A 24,840-nucleotide genomic window follows, 5' to 3' on the forward strand; every position below is an offset into this window, starting at 1 on the left:
TGACAGCGTCGCAATTTATCTGTTCTCCATACGTTGGCTTTTTGGGTTGTTCCCTTATCGGTTGTTATTACAAACAATGCTGCAACAAACACATATGCACACAAGCTTGAGAGCTCCAGGCTGGTGCCCGGAGTTCCCAGGGTCGGTTAAAACGCATATGCCAATTCAGTGGGTGGGGCCTGACATTCTGCATTTCTTTTTCTTTTCTTTTTCTTTTTTGAGACGTGTCACCCAGGCTGGAATGTAGTGGCATAATCTCTATTCACTACAACCTCTGCCTCCTGGGTTCAAGCAATTCTCCTGCCTCAGCCTCCCAAGTAACTGGGATTATAGGTGCCCACCACCATGCCAGGCTAATTTTTTTTTTTTTTGAGACGGAGTCTTGCTCTGTTACGAGGCCAGAGTGCAGTGGCACGATCTCAGCTCACTGCAAACTCTGCCTCCCTGGTTCAAGCAATTCTCCTGCCTCAGCCTCCCGAGTAGCTGGGACAAGAGCACACCACCATGCCCGGCCAATTTTTGTATTTTTAGTAGAAACGGGGTTTCACTATGTTGGCCAGGGTAGTCTCGATCTCTTGACCTCATGATCCACCCACCTCAGCCTCCCAAAGTGCTGGGATTACAGGCGTGACCCACTGTGCCTGGCCTAATTTTTGTATTTTTAGTAGAGAAGGGGTTTCATGTTGGCCAGGCTGCTCTTGAACTCCTGACCTCAGGTGATGTGCCTGCCTTGGCCTCCCAAAGTGCTGGGATTACAGGTGTGAGCCACCATGCCCAGCCAGATTCTGCATTTCTAAGAAGTGGATGCTGCTGCTCCCAAGGCTACCGTTGGAGCAGCGTACATGGTGAGAAGTGAAATAGTTGAGTGAAAGGGTATGTGTGTCTTCAACTGAGTTTCCAAGTAGTTTTTCCACATTACTCTCCAGGGTAGCACTAATTACACCCCTACTGCATATGAGAGTTCTCTTTGCACCACATCTTTAGCAGCACTTGGTATGATCAGACCAAGATCATAAGATTCTCAGATATCTAGATTATTCATTACTTCTCTACAAGGGAAGAAAAAGAGGAACAGACCTCAAGCAACATTCCCCAGACAACTCACAGATGACTGCAGATGGAAACCTGAAGGAACAGTCTGAGAGCGAAATCATGTTTGTGAGATGGGCAAGTTTGGTTGAAAGCATGTGTCATGGTCCAGAATAATGGTCAGAATAGTGAAAGCAGTTGATTCTTCCAGATGAATTTCTTTTTCTTTCTTTCTTTTTTTTTTTTTTTTTTTTGAGACGGAGTTTTCGCTCTTGTTACCCAGGCTGGAGTGCAATGGTGCGATCTCGGCTCACCGCAACCTCCGCCTCCTGGGTTCAAGCAATTCTCCTGCCTCAGCCTCCCAAGTAGCTGGAATTACAGGCGTGAGCCACCATGCCCAGCTAATTTTTTTGTATTTTTAGTAGAGACGGGCTTTCACCATGTTGACCAGGATGGTCTCGATCTCTTGACCTCGTGATCCACCCGCCTCAGCCTCCCAAAGTGCTGGGATTACAGGCGTGAGCCACCGCACCCGCTTTCTTTTATTTTGATGGAGTCTTACTCTGTCACCCAGGCTGGAGTACAATGGCACGATCTCGGCTCCAACCTCTGTCTCCCATGTTCAAACGATTCTCCTGCCTCAGCCTCCCGAGTAGCTGGGATTACAGGCATGGGCCACCATGCTCAGCTAAGTTTTGTATTTTTAATAAAGACGGGGTTTCACCATGTTGGCCAGGCTGGTCTTGAATTCCTGACCTCAGGTGATCCTCCCACCTCAGCCTCTCAAAGTATTGGGATTATAGGCATGAGCCACCACTCCTGGTGAAACTTTCTTTCTTTCTGTTTTTTTTGAGACAGAGTCTTGCTCTGTTGCCTGGCTGGGTTGCAGTGGCGTGATCTCGGCTCACTGCAATGTCTACCTCCCGGGTTCAAGCGATTCCCCTGCCTCAGCCTCCTGAGTAGCTGGGACTGCAGGCGCACGCCACCACGCCTAGCTAATTTTTTGTATTTTAGTAGAGATGGGGTTTTATCATGTTGGCGAGGATAGTCTAGATCTCCTGACCTTGTGATCCACCCACCTAAGCCTCCCAAAGTGCTGGGATTACAGAAGTGAGCCACCACACCTGGTTGAAACTTTCTTATAATCAAATTTACTCTTGAAAATCTCTTAAATCTCTCATGAAGTAAAATTCTAATAAAGCCGATTTTATCTTTAGGATTGGAATAACTTGCTGTTCTTTTGGCTGAGCTGCAGATGAACTCATTGGCTGGCATTTAGGAGCCATGTTATATAAAAAATAACTTTATTGGCCAGGTGCAGTGGCTCACGCCTATGATCCCAGCACTTTGGGAGGCAGAGACAAGTGGATCACCAGGTCAGGAGTTCAAGACCTGCCAGGCCAAGATGGTGAAACCCCATCTCTACTAAAAGTACAAAAATTAGACAGGCGTGGTGGCAGGTGCCTGTAATTCCAGCTACTCGGGAGGCTGAGGCAGAGAATTGCTTGAACCTGAGAAGGGGAGGTTGCAAGTGAGCCGAGATCCCATCGCTGCACTCCAGCCTGGGTGACAGAGCAAGACTCTGTCTCAGAAAACAAAACAAGACAAAACAGAAAAAAAAAATTTTATTCACATAGCATAAATGCATGTTATTGAATTATCCATATTATGTAACACTATAAAAATATTTACTGTATTCCATTAAAAGACCCTTACTTAGTACCTTCAACATGCCAGGCACTGTATAAGGGTAGAACACTTCTTACACATTCCTTACCAATGCATTGATGTGCAAAAATAGGCTATAAATTAACAGAATGAGAAAGCTACTTACTGATATGAAACTGACATTTAAAGACTGAGAAAAAAAGTATAGTGTTCTTCAGGGAAAAAGCAGGTAGTTATGTGAACCACATGACTCCTGTATCTTGAGAAACAAGTTCCTGTAGAGTCATCTTCCAGCCCTCTAATATTCAGTGATTTATGAAGACTTGAGTAATCATGGAAGAAATACTGGTTTATAGCAAATTCCAAGTATTTAATTCTGGAATTAACCATGTAAGAAACTCCAGCCCGGGTGCGGTGGCTCATGCCTGTAATCCCAGCACTTTGGGAGGCCAAGGCGGGCAGATCATGAGGTCAGTATATTGAGACCATCTCGGCCAACATGGTGAAACTCCATCTCTACTAAAAATACAAAAATTAGCTGGGCGTGGTGGTGCACGCCTGTAGTCCCAGCTAGCTAGGAGGCTGAGACAGGGGAATTGCTTGAACCTAGGAGGAAGAGGTTGCAGTGAGCTGAGATGGTGCCACTGCACTCCTGCCTGGTAACAGAACAAGACTCCGTCTCAAAAAAAAAATCCTCCAAAATACTATTTGACTTAGCAAAACAAAAATAATTTTTACTAGGAAAATTAAAAAAAATCTGTAACTGCTTAATAAATCCTTTTAAGACATGTACTTTTTTTTTTTTTGAGACAGTTTTGCTCTTGTTGCCCAGGCTGGAGGGCAATGGCATGATCTTGGCTTACTGCAACCTCCGTCTCCTGGGTTCAAGTGATTCTCCTGCCTCAGCCTCCTGAGTAGCTGGGATTACAGGCATGCGCCACCATGTCCAGCTAATTTTGTATTTTTAGTAGAGACGGGATTTCACCATGTTGGCCAGGCTGGTCTCGAACTCGTGCCCTCTTGATCTGCCCACCTCAGCCTTCCAACGTGCTGGGATTACAGGCGTGAGCCACCACGCCCAACCAAGACATGTACTTCTAAGGAAAGAAGTCATTCTAGAAAAACAAGATACTTATCTAGTCTTTCAGTTAACCTGAAAAATATTTTATGTGTTGTCATAAAACAGCAAAAACCCCAGCAGCCATCGTAGTGGGAGCTCCCAGAGAGAGCTACAGTGGGCAATTACTCCAAGGAGTACCACATCCCTTTGCCATTCAAGAGTTGAATTTTGCTAAAAATACAGATCACAGGCAGCCTTGATGAGGAAATTAATTCATTAACTCTCAAAGCTTGACAGAGGTTGAGAAATGAAAAAAGGTATTCCTACACTTGTCTTGAAGTCAGCCCTGAGTAGGGAGGGTTTATGGCAGATGGTGTGTGTACAATCCATACAGCTTTTTTCTAGGTAGTGGTAGAGGTATTACCTTCTCTCCAAGTTGATTCCTCCATCACTGGTGCCAAACTACAGGAGTTTTGCTAAAAATGTGGCAATTCAACATGCAGAAAAGATAACATTGTGAGGAAGCACTGACTCTTAAAATCTTACTAACAGCCATTTACTATGTGACAAACTGAACAACCACTAACCTTCATTTTCTTATCTGTAAGTCAGGAATATATGTCCCATAATCTTAAGGGATAGGAAAAAAGTCAAACTGAAACTTCAAAAAGCATTCTGTGAACTGAAAAACACAATGTATGTAAAAAGCCTGAAGGCAGACAGAAATTTAGACAATTCAGAGAAAAATTCTGTGAACATTTTATTTTGACAAAACAAACTTTACAGAGTTTACAATCTCCCAAATATCACTTATTTAAAAAAACAATAGACAAGGCAACCTAGACTCCAAGATTTCAGGCATGAAAAAACTAGTACCAGATATTCATGTTATATAATTGAGCTGCATTTTTACATATCATGAAAGTAAAGAGAAATGTGACACTCACTAGTTTCAAGTGTACCTTATAAGAAACATATGGACATACTTGGGTTTTTTAACCATATAGTCTCATATCAATAAACATCTAAGTATCTGACATATATTTTTCCATTAAAGGTAAGCACAACTCTATGAACATCAAATTACATCAATCATTTGCTTTTTATAATCTTGACTGGAAACTGAAAAATAAGGAATATAGAATTAAGTAGCCAAAAATGCTACTTACTGTACACAAGCACATCATGACAGGAATGCTAGAAGTAGTTCCCCTCAGGGATGGGTTTTTGAAAATTTAAAATATTGTTTTATCAGAAAAGTTAAAGCCTTTAGGGGGGAAAACCATGGTAAATGACATATTGACTCAATCTCTAAAGACCTAGCAAATTATAGATTTTATGTAATTAGTAACCAAAATATACACTTAAGAGATTAATACTGACTGTTCACCAGAACCTTCTGATGATTCTGAAGCATCTATTATTTTGTTGTTGTTTTGAGATGGAGTTTTGCTGTTGGTGCCCAGGCTGGAGCGCAATGGCAGGATCTTGGCTCACTGCAACCTCTGCCTCTCAACTTCAAGCAATTCTTCTGCCTCAGGCTCTGGAGTAGCTGGAATTACAGGCATGCACCACCAGGCTAATTTTGTATTTTTAGTAGAGACCAGGTTTCTCCATGTTGGTTGGTCAGGCTGATCTTGAATTCCCGACCTCAGGTGATCTGCTGACCTCGGTCTCCCAAAGTGCTAGGATTACAGGCGTGAGCCACCGTGACCAGCCAATTAAGCATCTATTCTTTTTTTTGTTTTTTTAAAGATGGGGTTTCACTGTGATTGCCAGGCTGGTCTTGAACTCCTGACCTCAGGTGATCCACCTCAGCCTCCCAAATTGCTAGGATTATAGGTGTGAGCCACCGCAGCCGGCCTGCATCTATTCTTTAGAGTTACTTTAGCTATACATGTCTATGAAATTTAAGATTCCTCAATGGGACATTATAGCTTTTTCTGCACTAGATACAGGCAGTATGTATAGATTTAGAACAATGACTGCTTTTCACCTTCCAGGAGTCTATTTATACAAAATTAGATTGGTTTTTCACCCACATATATGCATAAAAGTGCTTCTCAAATGTACACAGTTCAGTTCATATCCAAAATCCTACAAAAGGCACACAAACGGATAGTTTATATATTTTGTATTTTCATTTATTATTATTTTTTTTGAGATAAGAGTCTCACTGTTGCCCAGGGTCGGGTATAGTGGCATGATCTTGGCTCACTGCAACCTCCACCTCCTGGGTTTAAGTGATTTTCATGCCTCAGCCTCCTGAGTAGCTGGGACTACAGGCGTGCACTACCAAGCCTTGCCAATTTTTGTATTTTTAGTAGAGCTGGGTTTTCGCCATGTTGGCCAGACTGGTCTTGAACTCCTAGTCTCAAGTGATCGACCTGCCGCGGCCCCCGAAAGTGCTGGGATTACAGGCGTGAGACACCACACCTGACCTTTCATCCATCTTTATACAAATTCAATGACTATCTAGACAGAGATGTCACAAACTTGTTACAAATTTCTATGAATTGCTCTGTGCAGTTCACACATGTGTTCATTCATCCTGCAGGCTGTGAACTCCTTTATCCTGTAGGCTGTGGGTACTTAGGTTTCTGCAATTGCAGGACCCAAAGACTAAAGGAGAAGTACTTGCTTAAATTAGCCCCTCTCAAAAATGGTTTCTAATCTTAAACAGATTTAATATGCTTGTGGGTTAAATTTTAAAGTAATTATGAAGCCATTTACTCTAATATAAATGAATGAAATATAATTAAGAATCACACTTAAATAAGTCTTTATGAATGGCATTTTTCATTTACATACAAAGGAATTTAATAGCCAGCAGCATTTAAATATAGAAATAGTCCCATCTCTTCTCTATTCCCTTTTATAAAGTGCCATTTTAACCCGATAGATTTTCTACCCAGATTTTCAGTAACTACAGGACAGGTATCTAATTGTCAAGAAAAGGTTGGAAAATTAAGTTCAGCATTTTAAACACATGCAACATTGCTACAAGTCATAGAAACAACTAATGTACTAAAATGAAGTGTATCTTACGTGAGAATCATTAAGTTGTTTAATAATTACTTCACAGAAACAGGGGCTCACGAATTCTTAGGCCAATTTGTGCTAATTATTGAAACCAGAAACAGTTTCTGTAGGTAATTCAGCTCTAAGTACCATTAAATATGGTTATGCCAAATAGAACAACAGTTATATGATCCTCAAAATAAAAACCCCAGCAAATTCAAACTTTTAGAATAGTAACACAAATTAGTGAGAATCAGAACAAGAGGCAACATTTTATTTAAAAGTACCATAGGTTGCTAAGTGCTATCATCTTCCTTAAATAAAATTTTGTGCCGTTATTAGTGTACGTAACACTGGTGTACCTTAATAGTGGTGTTAGAGATAGTTCGGTGGAAACCATACCACAGAAGTGAATGTTGCCTGTTTCTTTAGTTCAGTGATTAAAACTGAAATTGCTTTTAAAAAAAAATTGAACTGTGACTCACAATACACATAGAATATCAAGGGGATTCTCATTTTATTCACATTCTCTAATTAGTATTTTTGCATTTCAACTCTGATCTAACCTTCAGTAGTACCTTAAAATGCAAATTAGTAAAAAAAAAAACAAAACGGGGCGGTAAGTTGTTTTCACACTTACAAATACTACCGGTTTCATTACAATTTGTGTTTTTTTGTTTGCTCTTCAAAGAGTAACCCCTTATAAAATCAGATACATAAAAGTGCACAATTCCTTAACTTTGCAGGCATCCAGGAATGGTTAAAGTAAAGGAACTCTCATTCATTCATTCTGTCCCCTCAATTTAGGTCAATTTCTAGTCTCCAGAAACGGACTCCAGGGCAGAGAAGAGGCACAGATCAAGGTATAATGAATCTATGAAAAAGAAATTCACTTTCCCCGAAAGGCTAGCTTGAAGGGAACTCCACCCCATCCATTCCAATCCCTCAAGTAAGAATGCATAATTTACCTTGTCTTTCTAGTCTCATTTACTTACAACACCTACTATTGAATTTCCGAAGACAAATAAATCTTTGCACTTTCTAAAAGAAACCATTTTTACCCAAATACATTAGACTTTGGTCTCAATTTGAAGGAGGACGAGCGGCCTTTAACAGATCGTTCCTCCTCTACTTCCTCCTCATCCTCGACATCCTCCAGTGGCTGTTCTGGGTCCCTGAAAGAGAGTGTGGTGTGGACAATCTGGGTTCTGAAGCGGATTTTGTTGAGTCTGGGTTTTATACGTCCACTAGAGCTGCCCGAGGCTTTGCGCCCTGGGTCCTTGGCTTTGCCTCCGACCCACCCCTCAGCCGAGTGGTGATGGTGGTGGTGATGATGGTCTCCTCCATCTTCTAAGGGGTGTGAGAATTTGTAGGTGATGAGGTGCGAGGGAAGCACCTTTGAAAGCCTCCAGCGCCCACCGCCGCTGCCCGCGGCGCTTTCCCCGTCTTCCTCCTCCAGAGCTCCCACCAGGTTCTTGATCTCCTCCGCGATGCTCTGACTCAGGTACTGGGAGGCCTTTTTCCCACTGTAGTCCCTGATTTCCACATCCGCGTCGTAGGCCCCCACAAGCAGCTTCACCACCTCTATGTTCCCGTGCATGGCTGCCAAGTGCAGGGCGGTGTAACCCCCGCTCGTCCTGGCGTTGATGTTCACCGGCAGCTGGTGCTTGTTGGCGAAGTTGACTAGCATGGCCAGAAGCTCCTGCCTTCCGTGCTTGGCTGCCCAATGCAGGCAGGTGAAGCCAGTAATGAAGTCCCGTTTGAACAGCAGGCTGGGATCGCAGGTGAGCAAGCCCTCCAGGCTGTCCCACTTGCCATCGGAGGCAGAGAGCATCCAGGCGTGTTCCAGGGGGTCCAGCGTCACAGAACCCCCGCCGCTGCTCTCCTCCTCCACGGACGAGGCCACCGATGTGCTGTCTGAGTCGCCCCCGCCTCTGCTGCGTCCTCCCCCGGAGGAGCTGCCCGGGCTGCTGCCCCCGGGACCCACGCTCCTCTTCAGCTGCGGGGAGCTGCCCATCACCAGGTCGCGGAAATTCTGGCGGGCTGGCCTCGGCGCGATGGCCCCCCCAAGGGAGCTGCCCCTGTCCGCTTCCTCGCAGCCATGAGGCGGGGGCTCCAGGTCCTCGCCAGGCCCCGGGGCCGGCGTCCGGGGTAGGGGCTGCACGTCGCGCCGCGAGTTCTTCCAGGGAGCCCTGGCGCTTAGGGGCGGCCTATGAGCAGCGGCCGGGGGCTCCCAGTCGCCAGGCTCGAGGCCCCGTCCAGGGTGCGCCTCCGGGACCGCTGCGTCGGGGAGCTGATCGCGCACCTCGGGTACGGCCGGGCCGTCGGGGGCCTCAGGCTCGGCGGTCACCTGGATTCGTGGCGGGTCCCCGGCTGGCGCGGGCGGCCCCGCACAGAACCTCTTCTTGAGGTGCACGTACTTGGCGCCGTCGGCGGGATCGACGCGCACCGTGGCCACTGCGTTCACTAGCTCCTTGAAGCGCGCGCGGGCGCGGGCGCGCTGCTCGGGTTCGCCGCCTAAGGCGTCCTTGAAGTGCTGCACCAGCTCGGCGTGCCGGGCCCGGCCCCCGCGCTCTGCCAGGAAGCGCAGCACCGCCTCGGGGCCCAGCGCCGCCTCCAGGCCCGGGTCCGCCTCCGGGCCCCGCTCCACCGACCCCTCCATCCTGGACCGCGCTGTTGCCCCGCCAGCGGGACGCTCAGCCCGGTCCCATCGCGGCGGGCTCCCAGAGGCCGGCTCCCGACGGCGATGGAGGCTGGCGAGCTCAGCTGGCCACCCGCCTCCACGTCTGCGGCCGAAGGGCTAGGCTACTGCCTCACTGGGCCGCGCCCGAGCGGACACGCCCCCCGCACCCCCACCCCAGGCCCACGCCACCAGGTCACGCCCACTTCCGTTCCCCGAGGTCTCGGCCACACCCACCTAGGCGGTCCCGCTCTAGGGTCCGCCCACTTCCGGCCTTGCAAGGCTGCAATCACTGCTCTGCAGTCCCCGCCTTCATTCCTCGCTCCCTCTTTCTGGAGTTGCGGCTCTCCTTCTGCCCGCCCCACACTGACGGTCAGTCCTCTAAGGCGTCTAGGGCAGCCCCTGTGAGGGGCTTGCTTCGCGCGCGCCAAACGCTCAGCGTGTTCCGTAGGGCGTCCGCCTCGACCCCGCCCCGCGTCCCCCCTTCCCGTCCCCCTCCTCCGGAGGCCGCCTTCTCGGTCCCGCCCTTGTCCCTTCACTGTCAACGAGGCGGTCCCACCCCGTGCCCCTCCCGTTAGTGCAGCCCTCCGGCTTTCCCGCCGCCGTCGCCAAGTGCCAGCAGCTCGGGGTCGGGCTGACACCGCCGCTTCGCCTCACCCCCGCCCGCGACCATGGCATCCTCCGAGGTGGCGCGGCACTTGGTGAGTCCCGCCGAAGCCGGGGCCCCTGTCCTGCGCTCCCCGGCCCCCGCGGGACTTCCCCGGCCCGCTGGTCGCTTCGTCCGGTCGGGGATTGTGACCCGCGCCCTCTCGGGCCCCGCCCGCCCCGGCTTCCGCGGCGGTTGGGCGCGTTGGGCGGGAGAGGATCCTCTGCGGAGCCTGGGCGCGGTCGGACCCAGACTCGAGGGGCGCGGCGCCAGCGTCGGGACGTTGCCAAAAGTCAAATCCGTAACGGTGATTGTAGGTCTCTCACGGCGATAACGGTATTGAAGGCGCGTGCGGACGGATTCAGTAGCGGTCATCTTTTACAGCTGTGAGCATTTCCGAGCCTTCCTGACCGTAGGAGAAAGCCCGGCTTCCCTGGCTTTTCAGAAGCTCTCCCGTTTTACCAAACGGTGTGGTCCAAGTTTTCCTCCATTACAGTTTTGAACCTTTTTTTTTTCCCGCCGTGACACTTTTGTACTCTAAAACAATGCGTTTGTTCGGTGTTTTGAACCTTATCAGTTACCTTTGTATATTTATTTATCTTGCTTGCTAGTAAGCCAGCGGTTTTCAAAGTTTGTTTACAGCTATTTTCATAATAGTACCAAGGTCGCGTACATCGAGTTTTCCAAAGGCTACATGATGTGGAATGATCTCACCACCGTTTGGAGGGCCGATGGAGTATGCCTTTGTGTATTCTTAAAAACATATTCTCCCTTTTAATTTCTGATACTATAAACATCATTGGTTGTAATCTATGTAAACAAAAGCTCTTTGGACACTGGAGACCAAAAAGTTTGTGAACTACTCCACTAAGCAGCCTCCTACGGGAGAAGTTTAAATTGTAGAAACAGTTCAGATTGTAGGCTGAGAGAGTAGCGGATCTGTCCAAAGTGACACCGTTGGTTTGTTTTATAGAGCCTGGACAAGGATTTTTCTCCCTCTCTTTATTCTATCGTGTATTTAAAGAAATCTCAGTTTTTCAGTCTGGACCGCCTTGTATCAGTTGCTGTGTTTGTGTGCATGTGAGTAAGGGAAAATTGAGGGGTGCTGGTGAGGAAGGTGTGTTTTATGAACTCTGATTCATAGAGATCGTATCCAAACACACTTGAACAGAAGAGAGCACTTCATTTAGGTGATGTTAGATTTCTTTTTAATTGTACTTAATTTGCTTTGAGGCTAACTTTACTTATTTTCGAATTAAATTTTATTTTTCGTTAATTGTACATTCATATGCAGTTGTAAGAAATAATACAGTATAGTGAGAACCCTGTACCCTTTACCCAGCTTTCCTCAATATCTTGCAAACCCATAGTACAATACCACAGCCAGGATATTGTCATTGATTGGTACAGTGAAGATAAAGGATGTTCCCAGAACCAGGAGGATCCCATATTGCCTTTTTATAACCACACTCACTTCTTTGCTGCCCCACCTCCTCCTTAACCCCAATCAGTAATTCGTTTTTTATTCCTATAATTTTGTCATTCCAAGACTTAATATAACGGAATCACCCAGTTAGTAACCTTTTTAGATTGGATTTTTTTTTTTACTCAGCAAAATTCCGGAGATTCATCCAGGTTGTTGCGTGTATCTAGTTTGCTGGATAGGTAGTATTCCATGGTATGATTGTGCCACAGTTTGAAGGACATCTAGGTTGTTTTCAGTTTTTGGCTATTGGGACTAAAGCTGCTATGAACATTCATGTACAGTAACTCATAATGTAAGCGTAAGTCTTTAGTTCTCTGGGCTAGATGCCCAGGAATACATTTGTTGGGTCATATGGTAGTTGCATGCTTAGTTTTAAAAGAAACTGCCAAACTTTCCCAGAATGGCCGTATTATTTTCCATCTCCACTAGAAGAGTATGAGAAATCCAGTTTCTGCACATCCTCACCAGCATTTGGTGTTGTCCCTATTTTTAATTTAGCTATTCTTATAGGTGTATAGTGACACGTCATGGTAATTTTAACTTGCATTTCTCATGTTGTCAGCCAGGCTACAGTGCAGTGGTGCCAGCATGGCTCACTGCACCCTCAGCCTCGACCTCCTGGGCTCAAGTGATCCTCCCATCTCGGCTACCCCAAGTAGCTAGGACTATAGGTACATACCACCACGCCTGGCTAATTTTGTATTTTTGTAGAGGCAGGGGTGTGACCATGTTGCCCAGGCTGGTCTCAAACTCCTGGGCTCAAGCAATCCTCCCATCTCAGCCTTCCAATGTGTTGCCTGTTTTCTAGTTTTCTAGGTTTTTTTTTCTGTTGCTTTTCAAGTTTTTTAGATATGCTAGATTCTAGTCCTTTCTCAGGTTTTGTTTTCTCTCAGTCTGTAGTTTATCTTTTCATCTTCTAAGAGGGTCTTTTGCAAAGCAAAATTTTAAATTTTGTTGAAATTGATCATTTTTTCCTCTTACAGATTGTGCTTTTGGTGTCAAGAACTCTGCCTAACCTTGGATCCCGAAGATTTTCTCTTATTTTTTTTTTCTAAAAGTTTTGTAGTTTGTTTTACATTTAAGTCATGACCCATTTTGAATTAATTTTTCTGTTAGGTGTCAGATTTAGATTGAGGGCAACTTTTTGGCCTGTGGACGTCCAGTTCCTCCAGCAGTATTTGTTGAATAGCCTCCCTTTCCTTTATTGAATTGTTGATGCACTTTTGTCAAAAGTCAGTTGAGCATATTTGTGTGAGTCTGTTTTGGTCTATTTCTGGGTTCTCTATTAGCACACGGTCTTGATTCCTGTAGCTGTGTAAGTCTGAAGTTAGGTAGATTGATTTCTCTCATTTTATTTCTCCCCTCACAAATTTTTAGCTATTCTAATTCTGTGAACTTTCTGTATGTTTTAGAATTGTCTTAACTGGCTGGATGCTGTGGCTCACACCTGTAATCCCAGCACTTTGGGAGACTGGTGGGCGGATAACCTGAGGTGGGGAGTATGAGACCAGCCTAACCAACATGGAGAAACTCCATCTCTACTAAAAATACAAAACTAGCTGAGCATGGCAGCGCATGCTTGTAATCCCAGCTACTTGGGAAGCTGAGGCAGGAGAATCGCTTGAACCCTGGAGGCAGAGGTTGCGGTGAGCCAAGATTGTGCCATTGCACTCCAGCCTGGGCAACAAGAGCAAAACTCTGTCTCAAAAAAAAAAAAAGAATTTTGCTGGGATTTTGAGAGGAATTACTTTAAATCTGTTTATCAATTTAGGGAGAATTGATAGCTTTACTATGTTGAATCTTCCAACTCATCTACATATTTCTCCTCATTTTTTAATATGTTCTTTGATTTATTTATTTATTTTTGAGACAGTCTTACTCTGTCGCCCAGGCTGGAGTACAATGGCACAATCTCAGCTCACTGCAACTTCCACTTCCCCAGATTCAAGTGATTCTCCTGCCTCAGCCTCACAAGTAGCTGGGATTACAGGTGCCTGCCACTGCGCCTGGCTAATTCTTTGATTTCTTTTATTGTCATTAGGCAGTCATCACCATATAACTCCTGCGTATATTTTGTTAGATTTACACCTAGGTACTTAATTTTTTGAATATTTATTACTGATACTATTTTTTAATTTCATTATTCACAAAATTCTTTGTTAGTATATAGAAATAGTTGATTTTTCTATTTTATCTTGTATGCTGTGACTTTGCTAAATTCATTTATTTTAGGAGTTGGGATTCCTTTAGATTCCTTGGGATTTTCCCCATGGACAGTCGTATTATTCACAAATAAGAACAGTTTTATTTCTTCCTTTATCTATCAGCCTTTTTTCAGCCTTCTTGTATTGTGTGTTGTATTGTCTAGATTCTAGTACTATGTTCAATATGAGAGCAGACCTCCTTGCTTTATTTCTGATGTTGGGGAAATGGATTCTGTCTTTCATCGTAGCAGGAGTTTTTTTATAGATGCTTTTTATCAAGTTCACGAGAGTTCTGTTCTGTAGGTTTTATGTACTATCTTTGTCTTGGTATCAGAGTAACACTAGCTTTATAAAATGTATTGGGAATAAATGTTCCCTTTTCCATTTTCTTTTCTTTTCTTTTTTTCTTTTTGAGATAGAGTTTCACTCTTGTTGCCCAGGCTGGAGTACAATGGTGAAATCTCGGCTCACTGCATCTTCTGCCTCCTGGGTTCAAGTGATTCTCCTGCCTCAGCCTCTGGAGTAGCTGGGATTACAGGCATGTGCCACCACTCCTGGCTAATTTTATACTTTTTATATAGATGGGGTTTCTCCATGTTGGTCGGGCTGATCTCAAACTTGAGACCTCAGGTGATCCACCCACCTCAGCCTCACAAATTTCTGGGATTACAAGTGTGAGCTACCACGCCTGGCCTCCTTTTACATTTCCTGAAAGAGATTGTATAGAATTGCTGTTAATTCTTTAAATACTTGGCAGGATTCTTGAATGAAATTATCAGGGCTTGAAAATTTATGTTTTGGGAGTTTTAAAGTTGCAAATTTAAATTTCCTCAGTAGTTACCAGGCTGTTTATATTATTTCTTACTGGGTGAGTTGTGGTAATTTGTGGTTTTTGAGGAATTGATTCATTCCTTCCAAGTTGTCAAATTGATGTGAATAGGGTTGACTATAGTATTCCCTTATTATATTTGCACGCTTGGCACATGCTGATTCCTCTACTGTTTTGAGATAGAGTCCTGCTCTGTTGCCCAGGCTGGAGTGCAGGGGCGCGATCTCGGCTCACTGCAACTTCCACCTCCTGGGTTCAAGCAATTCTGTCTCAACCTCCCGAGGTGCTGGGATTACAGGCACATGCCACCACACCCAGCTAATTTTTTTTTTTTTTTTTTTTTTTTTGCATTTTTAGTTTTTAGTGAAGACTGAGGTTTCACCATATTGGTGAGGCTGGTCCTGAACTCCTGACCTCAGGTGATCCACCTGCCTCAGCCTCCCAAAGTACTGGGATTACAGGCATGAGTCACTGGGCCAAGCCTGTCTTGTCTTTATTTGCTAGGAAATTTCCTGTTTCTCCATCAAGTCTCTGCTCAAGCCTTTTCTTGCCAGTGCCTTCTCTGACTATGCAGATTTCATTATATCCTGAGTGTCTTTTCCATATTTTTAGTTGTATGTATGTCTCCCAATTGTACTAAAATTTAAATTGCAAGGTTATTGATTTATACAGCTTTGATCCACAATGCCTGGGTCTGTTATTCTGTCCTTAAAATGTAAGGCTTTTAAAATGATATTGTGTACATTTGTGGAGTAATTGAAAAACAATAAGTTTGGATAGACTTCACACTGATTCCTAAATATTCTTTTTTCCCCAAATGTTCCTCATCAACTTTAAGCCCTTTTAATGCTTTTTTGTTTTCTTGTTTTTGTTTTTGAGACAGGGCCTTGCTCTGTTGCCCAGGCTGGAGTACAGTGGCACAGTCACAGCTTACTGCAGCCTTGACCTCCCAGGCTCATGTGATCCTCCTGCCCCAGTCTCCCAAGTATCTGGGACCACAGGTATGCACTACTGTGCCTGGATAAATTTTTTTTTTTTTTTTTTTTTTTTGAGACAGGGCTCCCTATGTTGTCCAAGATTTAAGTCCTTTTAATGGGTATTTATTTCTGTGCCTTCCTCATTTCTTTTTTTTTTCCTTTTTTTTTTTTCCCAAGATGGAGTTTTACTTGTTGCCCAGGCTGGACTGCAGTGTCACCATCTTAGCTCACTGCAACCTCTAGGGTTCAAGTGATTCTCCTGCCACAGACACCTGAGTAGCTGGGATTATAGGTGCCCACCACCACGCCTAGCTAATTTTTTTGTAATTTTTAGTAGAGATGGGGTTTCACCATGTTGACCAGGCTGGTCTCAAACTCCTGACCTCAAATGATCCGCTCACCTCTGCCTCCCGAAGTGCTGGGATTACAGGTGGGAGCCACCACGCCCAGCCTGCCTTCCCCTTTTCAGCTCCTCTCTCATTTACTTTTCCTGGGTTAAATAAATGGCTTCTCAAATTTCATTGGCTTTTGTGTCACCTAGCTTGCATGGAACATGCTCACTTTCCAAGGAAAGGGAGCCATCTAGTAATACTTTTTTTTTTTTTTTGAGACAGAGTTTTGCTTTTGTTGCCCAGGCTGGAGTGCGATGGTGCCATCTCGGCTCACTGCAACCTCTGCCTCCTGAGTTCAAGCAATTCTCCTGCCTTCCAAGTAGCTGGGATTATAGGCATGCACCACCACACCTGGCTAATTTTGTACTTTTAGTAGAGATGGATTTTACCATGTTGGTCAGGCTGGTCTCAAACTCCTGACCTCAGGTGATCCACCTGCCTCTGCCTCCCAAAGTGCTGGGATTACAGGCATGAGCCACTGTACCCGGTCTACTTTTTATTTAAATAAACCTGGAGATTTAGTTCTGTGGGGTCTTTTCACATCAATAAGATGCAATTTTATTGTGTCTTTCCTTAATCTCCCTTTCTGTTCATGCAGTTTCTGTAAGTTGTTTGCATTCTTCACATCACATACTTTTCTCTCATTGTTTGTTCCAAGTATAGTCATAAAATCTGAGTTGAAAGAGACCTTAGAAGAGTGTTACCTTTGTTACCCACTTAGTACAGAAATCAGCTCTGTAGCATTGATGGTGGTTACTGTGCCGCTGTTGGAACCCTTCCAGGGCCTGAGCTCAGTGCTTCCTAGGCAGCTCATTTCTCTGTTAGGCAGCTCTAGTCCTTCAGTCATTTCCCTTCCTTGTCTCAAAATCTGCCTCTCTAGTCTATTCACGAGGTACAGGTTTTTCCCTTGGGAAGTTCATTTTCATATGACAGAATGAATATACTTTGCTGTTCCTTGATCCTCTTATGCTGCAATAGACTAACAATATTGGGAAAAAGTCTTATTTCCTTGACTCGTACAGTACTAGAAAGTATCTCCTAGAACATTAGAAAACTTAATCTGTACGACATGAAACCACAAAAGAAAATTTACTTTTTTTTAACCTTCAGAGTGTAGAAAGATATTTTGAGCTTTATATTTAAGGAAGAAGTCATAGGAAAAGATTTATAGATTGGACTTTATGAAAACTGAAAAGATCAGTAGTAAATCAGGAAGATATTTATGATATGTGTGACAAGCAAAGAGTTTTACCCAGCAGCTCTTACTAATAAAGAAAGTAATACCCTGATAGGCAAGTGGGAAAACTTGAATTGGTGATTTATGGAAATATACTAGAAATGGCCAGTAAGCTGAAAAATACCAGAAGTCAAATTAAGGTGTCAGTTTTGCCTGTCAAATTGACAAAAATTTAAAAATTGTTAATACCCTGTACTGATGAATATATAATGAAATGGACCCTTTTATACACTTGTGATTATTGTGAAATATGTATTTGGTCATACAACTTCTGAAATCCTTAAAACTTCCAAAGTGCTGTCTTTTATATGCTAACAAGGTGACTGGTGGCTGGCAGCCCCTAGGTCGCTTCAGGATGCAGCTGGTCACCAGAAAGAACAAGGCAAGATTAAAGGGTTGGGCTCCATCTCCCAGTCTCCAGGGAGGGGAGAGGAGGGCTGAAAGTTAATTGATCACCAGTAGCCAGTGGTTATCAATTATGCCTGTATAATGGAGGCTCCTTAAGAGCAAAGGACTGGGTTCAGAGAGCTTGTAGTTAGCCAAACATGGAGGCTTGCGCACATCCCTGTGTTGGGAGACAGAAGCCTCTGGGTTTGGGACCCTTCCAGATCTTGTCCTGTGTATCTCTTTCTCTGGCTATTTATTTGTATCCTTTAAAATATCCTTTGTAATAAACTGGTAAATGGAGCAAATGAGCAAATTAATTGAACCTGAGATGGGGGTTATGGGAACCCTGGTTTCTAGCCATTTGTCAGAAGCATTGGAAAATGACCTGGGGCTTGCGTTGAGCAGAAGTGGGGTTGGGATGGGGTGTAGAGTCTTGGGGACTTGCCCTCAGTCTGTGGGATTGGACTCTATCGCCAAGCAGATAGTGTCAGAATTAAATTAGAGGTCACCCAGCTGGTAGCCACTGCAAAACTGATTGCTTGTTTGCTGGGTGGGGAAAACTTCCCACTTTTGGTCACAAAATTATTCTGTGTTGTGTGAGAACAGAGGAAAAACAGTTTGTGGTGTTTTTTCAACTCATTGCTAATATTAGAAATATAAGCAGGCCCAGTCTTTTTTTGAGGGGCAGTTTGGCAGTATGCTTGGAACAGGAATTATTTTCTAGGAATTTAAGATATTGTCAGATGCACAGAATAATTAATGGTTATACAGGTGAGTTGGTTAGAATCCTCCTGGAAGCAGACACATAGGAGGAGCTAGCAGTTATAGGAGATTTGTTGGAGATGAGGGGCAGGGGGACTGTTGCCTGTGAAAGTTGAAGAAGGAGAAAGCAGGAAGTATGGGTGGCGGGGAGAAAACTTTCACGCCCTGATCCAGATCTTGATAGCTGTTCAAGGAAAGAAGGGAGGAAGCCCAGTTGGGCAGTGAGAGCTGCACAACAATGCGAATCTGACAAAGTCTGGGCCAGGCAGCCCTGACATCCCTACTGTGCCCAGTCTTCACCTACCAGCTGCCTAGGGAGAAAGTGGTCTTGGGTCTATATTGCAGCAGTTTCCGAAGGCTCTACAGGTGGAGACCGTCAGTGAACTGCATTCTTTGAAGGCACAGGACTAGGTATTGCTTGAAGGGAGAATCGGAATGGTGTACCTCTTTGGGTGCCATGAGTGAAAGTTCATTGTAGTGTTAGTAAAACAGTTCAAATGGGAGTATTCATTGCAGTGTTACTAAAACAGCAGAAATTAGAAATGATATTTTTTCTATAATAAATAATTTTCTAATTAGGAGTAATTTTAAAATAAGATTGCATTTGCAATTTAAACTGTCATTGTTATAGTGCAAGCTTTTGTTAAGCTTGAGACTGTTAACTCTGTTTTATATGAACTACTATCAAGAATTTCCCCATCTTGATGATCTTTTGAGATTAAGTAGTAGAATTTGCAGTTATCTTCTAACTTTTGTGTTTGTTGGAGTTTGATGGTATAATGGAGGCACTATTTTGATGGGATTGGACAACCCTAAGCCTTGCTGTCCTGACAGCCTCCCAGGGAGATGCAAACAGGCCATGTGCACTGGAGGTCAACTTGCCGCTGTCTTATCTTGCTGAGTCTCTTTTTTTGTTTTGTTTTGTTTTTGAGATGGAGTTTTGTTCTTGTTGCCCAGAGTATAGTGCAATGGCGCGATCTCAGCTCACTGCAGCCTCCGCCTCCCAGGTTCAAGCAATTCTCCTGCCTCAGCCTCCTGAGTAGCTGGGATGACTACAGGTGTGTGCTACCACACCTGGCTAATTTTTTATTTTTAGTAGAGAATGGGGTTTCATCATGTTGGCCAGGCTGGTCTCAAACTCCTGACCTCAAGTGATCCACCCTCCGTGGTCTCCCAAAGTGCTGGGATTACAGGCATAAGCCACCTTGCCTGGCCCAAACTGAGATTTTAAAGATGGAGTACCTGACCTTCCTCCAGCTATGCCATGTTTGGCGCTTCTTTCTAGGACTCATAGATAATACAACTTTTTAAAAAGTATATGGTAGACTTTGCTAGGAGTTAAATTACTGTATAGGATTTTTTCCTTTTGGAAAGTAGGTGTGTAGATTTATATATGATTTGTGTGTGCCTGATGTATATATATCTTTAAAATAGAAGCTATAGAAAAAGCAAATTGACTATGTAGTCAAAGGTGGGTTGAGATGGTTAGTCTCCTTACCTCCTTGTGCATTGAAACGAGATTGTGGTTGCCTGTTGTGCATTCATGTTTCTCTGAGACACAGTCACAAGATCAAGGGCCATATCTTATTGCTGTTGAGACCGTCAAGCCCAGCTGAGTGATTTACACATACTAAGTAGGTGGTCAATGATAGAGCAGGCCAGGATTCTATTTGCAGATTTTAAATTTTTTTCTAATTTAGTGTTTCTTAGCCTTATACTGAGCTCTGTTTGCCATTAGAGGGATTCAGCCAACTCTTGTCCTATTCTTATTTTCCCTGCTAGTTTATTAAAAATCATTTCCAGCTGGGCACGGTGGCTTACGCCTATAATCCCAGCACTTTGGGAGGCTGAGGCAGACAAGTTGCTTGACCTCAGGAGTGTGAGACCAGCCTGGGCAACAGAGTGAGACCCCATCTCTCCAAAAAAATTAGTCAGGCGTGGCTGGGCGTGGTAGCTCATGCCTGTAATCCCAGCACTTTGGGAGGCCAAGGCACACAGATCACCTGAGGTTGGGAGTTTGAGACCAGCCTGACCAACATGGAGAAACCCCATTTCTACTAAAAATAGAAAATTAGCTGGGCATGGTGGCACATGCCTATAATCTCATCTCCTTGGGAGGCTAAGGCAGGAGAATTGCTTGAAGCCAGGAGGTGGAGGTTGTGATGAGCCGAGATTGTGCCGTTGCACTCCAGCCTGGGCAATAAGAGCGAAACTATGTCTCAAAAAAAAAAAAACAAAAAAATTAGCCAGGCCTGCTGGCATGCGCCTGTGGTCCCAGCTACTCAGGAGACTGAGGCAGGAGGATAGCTTGAGTCTGAGAGGTGGAGGATCTTGGCAGTGAGCCGAGATCATGGCACTGCATTCCAGCTTGGCTGACACAGCTAGAACCTGTTTCAAAAATAAATAAATAATTAAATTGAAAAAAATAAAAACCTTTTCCAGTGTTAAACTTGTTTTGGAAATTTAACTGGCCAAGTAGTACTAGTGGAAAATATTTGAAACAATGATTTATATTACTTGTATGTGATTCATTTAAACTTCTTGATCAAAATATTTATCCACTGATATTTTAAGTAGGCTTTTTGTCAGATGTTCAGAAACACAGTAAATGAATAAACAAAAGCAGATATTTGATATGAACTTATATTAATGACAGAAGTTTAACCTATATTTTATTGAAGTTTAATGGTAAATGAGTATAAAGCCTCTAATATTTTTCTAAGCAGATTTTACTTATCAACACTAAGCAGCGTTTTACCAAAACTTATCATTGCCATCATTATGTTAAAAACTAAAAACTACTTTCTTACCAGTCTTTTTTTTTTTTTTTTTTTTTTGAGACGGAGTTTTGCTCTTGTTACCCAGGCTGGAGTGCAATGGCGCGATCTCGGCTCACCACAACCTCTGCCTCCTGGGTTCAGGCAATTCTCCTGCCTCAGCCTCCTGAGTAGCTGGGATTACAGGCACGCGCCACCATGCCCAGCTAATTTTTTGTATCTTTAGTAGAGACGGGGTTTCACCATGTTGACCAGGATGGTCTTGATCTCTTGACCTCGTGATCCACCCGCCTCGGCCTCCCAAAGTGCTGGGATTACAGGCGTGAGCCACCGCGCCCGGCCACCAGTCATTTTTTAAGTATGATTTTCAGCCAGGTGTGGTGGTGCATGCCTGTAGTCCCAGCTATTTGGGAGACTGAGGTGGGAGGATCGCCTGAGCCCAGGAGGTGGAGGCTGTAGTGAGCTGTGATTGTGCCACTGCACTCCAGCTTAAGCAATAGAAGGAGACCTTGTCTCTAAAATAAAATAAAAATGAAAGTTTAATTTTCCTTAAAGTTCTATACTTGGCAAGTCAAAATAATACAGCCTCAGTGAATTATATGTGTGGTGCATTACTTGTAGTAGACACAGATGCTCAGAGGCGATCAGGTAGTATGTTAGGTCCAGAATTAATCTCAAATATGGAATGTTCTACCTTCCTACTCAGTGTATATAATGCAGGGCTCTGAAGAGGGCCCCTAGCCAGACATTTTCTGTGACACCTCTTAACCTTTACCAGAAAGTCAGACTCTAAATGGACATTTCCGGTTTACTCAGTCTGTCACTAAGGTATTGTCCCTAATCTGTTCCTTTTAACATCATTTATAACTTTGCAGCTGAGATCAGTGAATGCTTCTTTCCATCAATTTTTTTTTTTTTTTTTTTTAGACACAGTCTTACTCTCTCGCCCAAGCTGGAATGTAGTGACGAGATCTCAGCTCACTGTCACCTATGGCTCCCAGGTTCAAGCGATTCTTTTGCCTTAGTCTCCCGAATAGCTGGGACTATATGCACATGCTACCACACCTGGCTCATTTTTGTATTTTCAAGCCAGGCTGGTCTTGAACTCCTGACCTCGTGATCTGCCTGCCTCAGCCTCCCAAAGTGTTGGGATTACAGGCCTGAGCCACTGTGCCTGGCCTCCATCAAATTCTTAAACTTACTGTTTACTTTCTCCAAGTGTGAAATTCTGTCTTCTGGTGCTTAGGGATTTTTTTCTACCTTAAATGTCTCATCTAGAGCTGTACCTCTTTCCTGACTCAGTTCAAAGTCATTTTCTTTCTACTTTTTTTTTTGAGATGAAGTCTTGCTCTGGCTCCCAGGCAGGAGTTCAGTGGTGTGATCTCAGCTTACTGCAACCTTCACCTCCCGGATTCAAGCAATTCTTCTGCCTCAGCCTCCAGCGTAGCTGGGATTACAGGCGTCCGTCACCTTGCCAGGCTAATTTTTGTGTTTTTTAGAAGAGACGGGTTCACCATATTAGCCATGCTCGTCTTGAACTCCTGACCTCGTGATCCACCCCCCTCAGTCTCCCAAAGTGCTGGGATTACAGGTGTGAGCCACGGCACCTGGCTCAAAGTTATTTTCTTCTTTGACTCTTGCCTTCAGTGATCTCTTTCTGCAAATTTCTATAACCACGACTGTTTGTTTCCAGGGGCTTTCACTTTCTTTCTATCCTGCAGAGTAGAGGGACCTGATACTGCTTATGCACCACATGGTGACTGAGACAGGGGGACTTTTCAGAATGGCAGGGTGTAAGTGAAGTATATGTGTAGTTACAAGCTAAAACCTGAGGCCAGGAATTAAAATCAGGCTAGTCTCTGATGTGCTTTGTATCATTCATACTTCTTGCTTTTCACATTGTGAAAATACAGCCAGGACCTTGATATCCCTCACTGAGGTTTTGTGTGCTTTTAAATAGGAGTATTTTCCAACTGACAAACATCATTTTGTGTTGGCAAAACTTAGGATTTGAAAACACCGTTGGCTGAGCATGGTGGCTTATGCCTGTAATCCCAATACTTTGGGAGGCTGAGGTGGGAGAATCACTTGAGGTCAGGAGTTTGAGACCAGCCTGGCTAACATGGCGAAACCCCATCTCTACTAAAACTACAAAAATAAGCCAGGCGTGGTGGTGCATGCCTGTAATCCCTGCTGCTTGGGAGGCTGAGGCAAAAGGATTGCTTGAACCCGAGAGGCAGAGGTTGCAGTGGCTGAGATTGCACCACTGCACTCCAGCCTGGGTGACAGCGAGATTCTGTCTCAAAAAAAGAAAAAGAAATAAGAAAACACTATTATGTGGAGTGTTCAGTCACAAAGTCAGCCTATTTTATCAAAGTGTACCAGCAGAAGATTGTTGTTAGCATATATAAAATGCAGTCACAATGTACACTGTTGTATCTGTATGGGATTCATTCACTCTGTGTGTGTGTGTGTGTGTGTGTGTTTGTTTGTGCGCCCACACACAATCAGGGCAAGGTGGTGGGAGCACCCAAGTTCTCTCTTTTATTGCAGTGACATTTGTTGCAGCACCGTTCATTGTAATTACAGACAATAGGACAGTCTCAAAGAAGAGCATCCATATATACCACAATATGGTATACAGAGGAGAACACTATGCTGTAGAAAGAATGAGGTAGCTCTAAATAGTACTTCGAAACAGTCTCCAGGAGAGATTCAGCGAAAAAGAAAAACATAGCACAGAGCAGCAGACAGCTACCATTTATATAAACAAAGGATGCCTGCTTAGACATGCACAGTCTCTCTCTGGAAGGATGCCTAAGGGTCTGATGCCTCTCGGAAAGAGAGCTGAGCTACTAGGGAATCAAGGGAGCTGACTAGGGAATCAAGAGTGTATTCTCATTGACACCATTTGCAATTTTTCTTACTACATTCATAGTAATATTACTTTTTTAAAAATGTCACATTTCCTCAGTATCTTGTACTATATTCAGAAGTAGGATAGCAGTACCTTGAAATTAATACAGTTTCTCTTGTACCTCTCTTTCCTCATTCTGTACTGTTGTGAACAGTGAATATCCATTTGGTTTATAATTTGAGGCAGTAGAAGGAACACCAGCTTGGCAGTCAAATCAGACCTGTGTCTAAATCCTATTGGCTTGTATGATTTTGGGTAAATTACTCAACCTTTGAGAATCCGTCTCACGCCAGTTAGAATGGCGATCATTAAAAAATCTGGAGACAACAGATGCTGAAGAGGATATGGAGAAATAGGAACACTTTTACACTGTTGGTGGGAGTGTAAATTAGTTCAACCATTGTGGAAAACAGTGTGGCGATTCCTCAAGGACCTAGAAATAGAAATCCCATTTGAGCCAGCAATCCCATTACTGGGTATATATCCAAAGGATTATAAATCGTTCTACTATAAGGACACATGCACACGAATGCTCATTGCAGCTCAGTTTACAATAGCAAAGACCTGGAACCAACCCAAATGCCCATCGATGATAGACTGGACAGGGAAAATGTGGCACATATACACCATGGAATATTATGCAGCCATCAAAAACGATGAGTTCGCGTCCTTTGTAGGGACATGGATGAACCTGGAAACCATCATTCTCAGCAAACTGACACAAGAACACAGAATCAAACACCGCATGTTCTCACTCATAGGCGGATG

General features: G+C 44.1%; 1 protein-coding gene across 1 annotated transcript; it reads right to left on the reverse strand.

Annotated features, from left to right (window-relative positions):
• Positions 1-4,504: 4,504 nt before the first annotated feature.
• On the reverse strand, positions 4,505-9,440 carry LOC135272778 (ankyrin repeat domain-containing protein SOWAHC-like). The gene has a single exon (XM_064371428.1). The coding sequence runs from the start codon at positions 9,438-9,440 to the stop codon at positions 7,836-7,838; it is 1,605 nt and encodes a 534-aa protein (XP_064227498.1). The 3' UTR covers positions 4,505-7,835.
• Between the last annotated feature and the right edge of the window lie 15,400 nt (positions 9,441-24,840).

Source organism: Aotus nancymaae, unplaced genomic scaffold, assembly GCF_030222135.1.
Source record: "Aotus nancymaae isolate 86718 unplaced genomic scaffold, 86718_ANA_hifiasm-v0.15.2.pri h1tg000131l, whole genome shotgun sequence".
NCBI classification, from domain to species: domain Eukaryota; kingdom Metazoa; phylum Chordata; class Mammalia; order Primates; family Aotidae; genus Aotus; species Aotus nancymaae.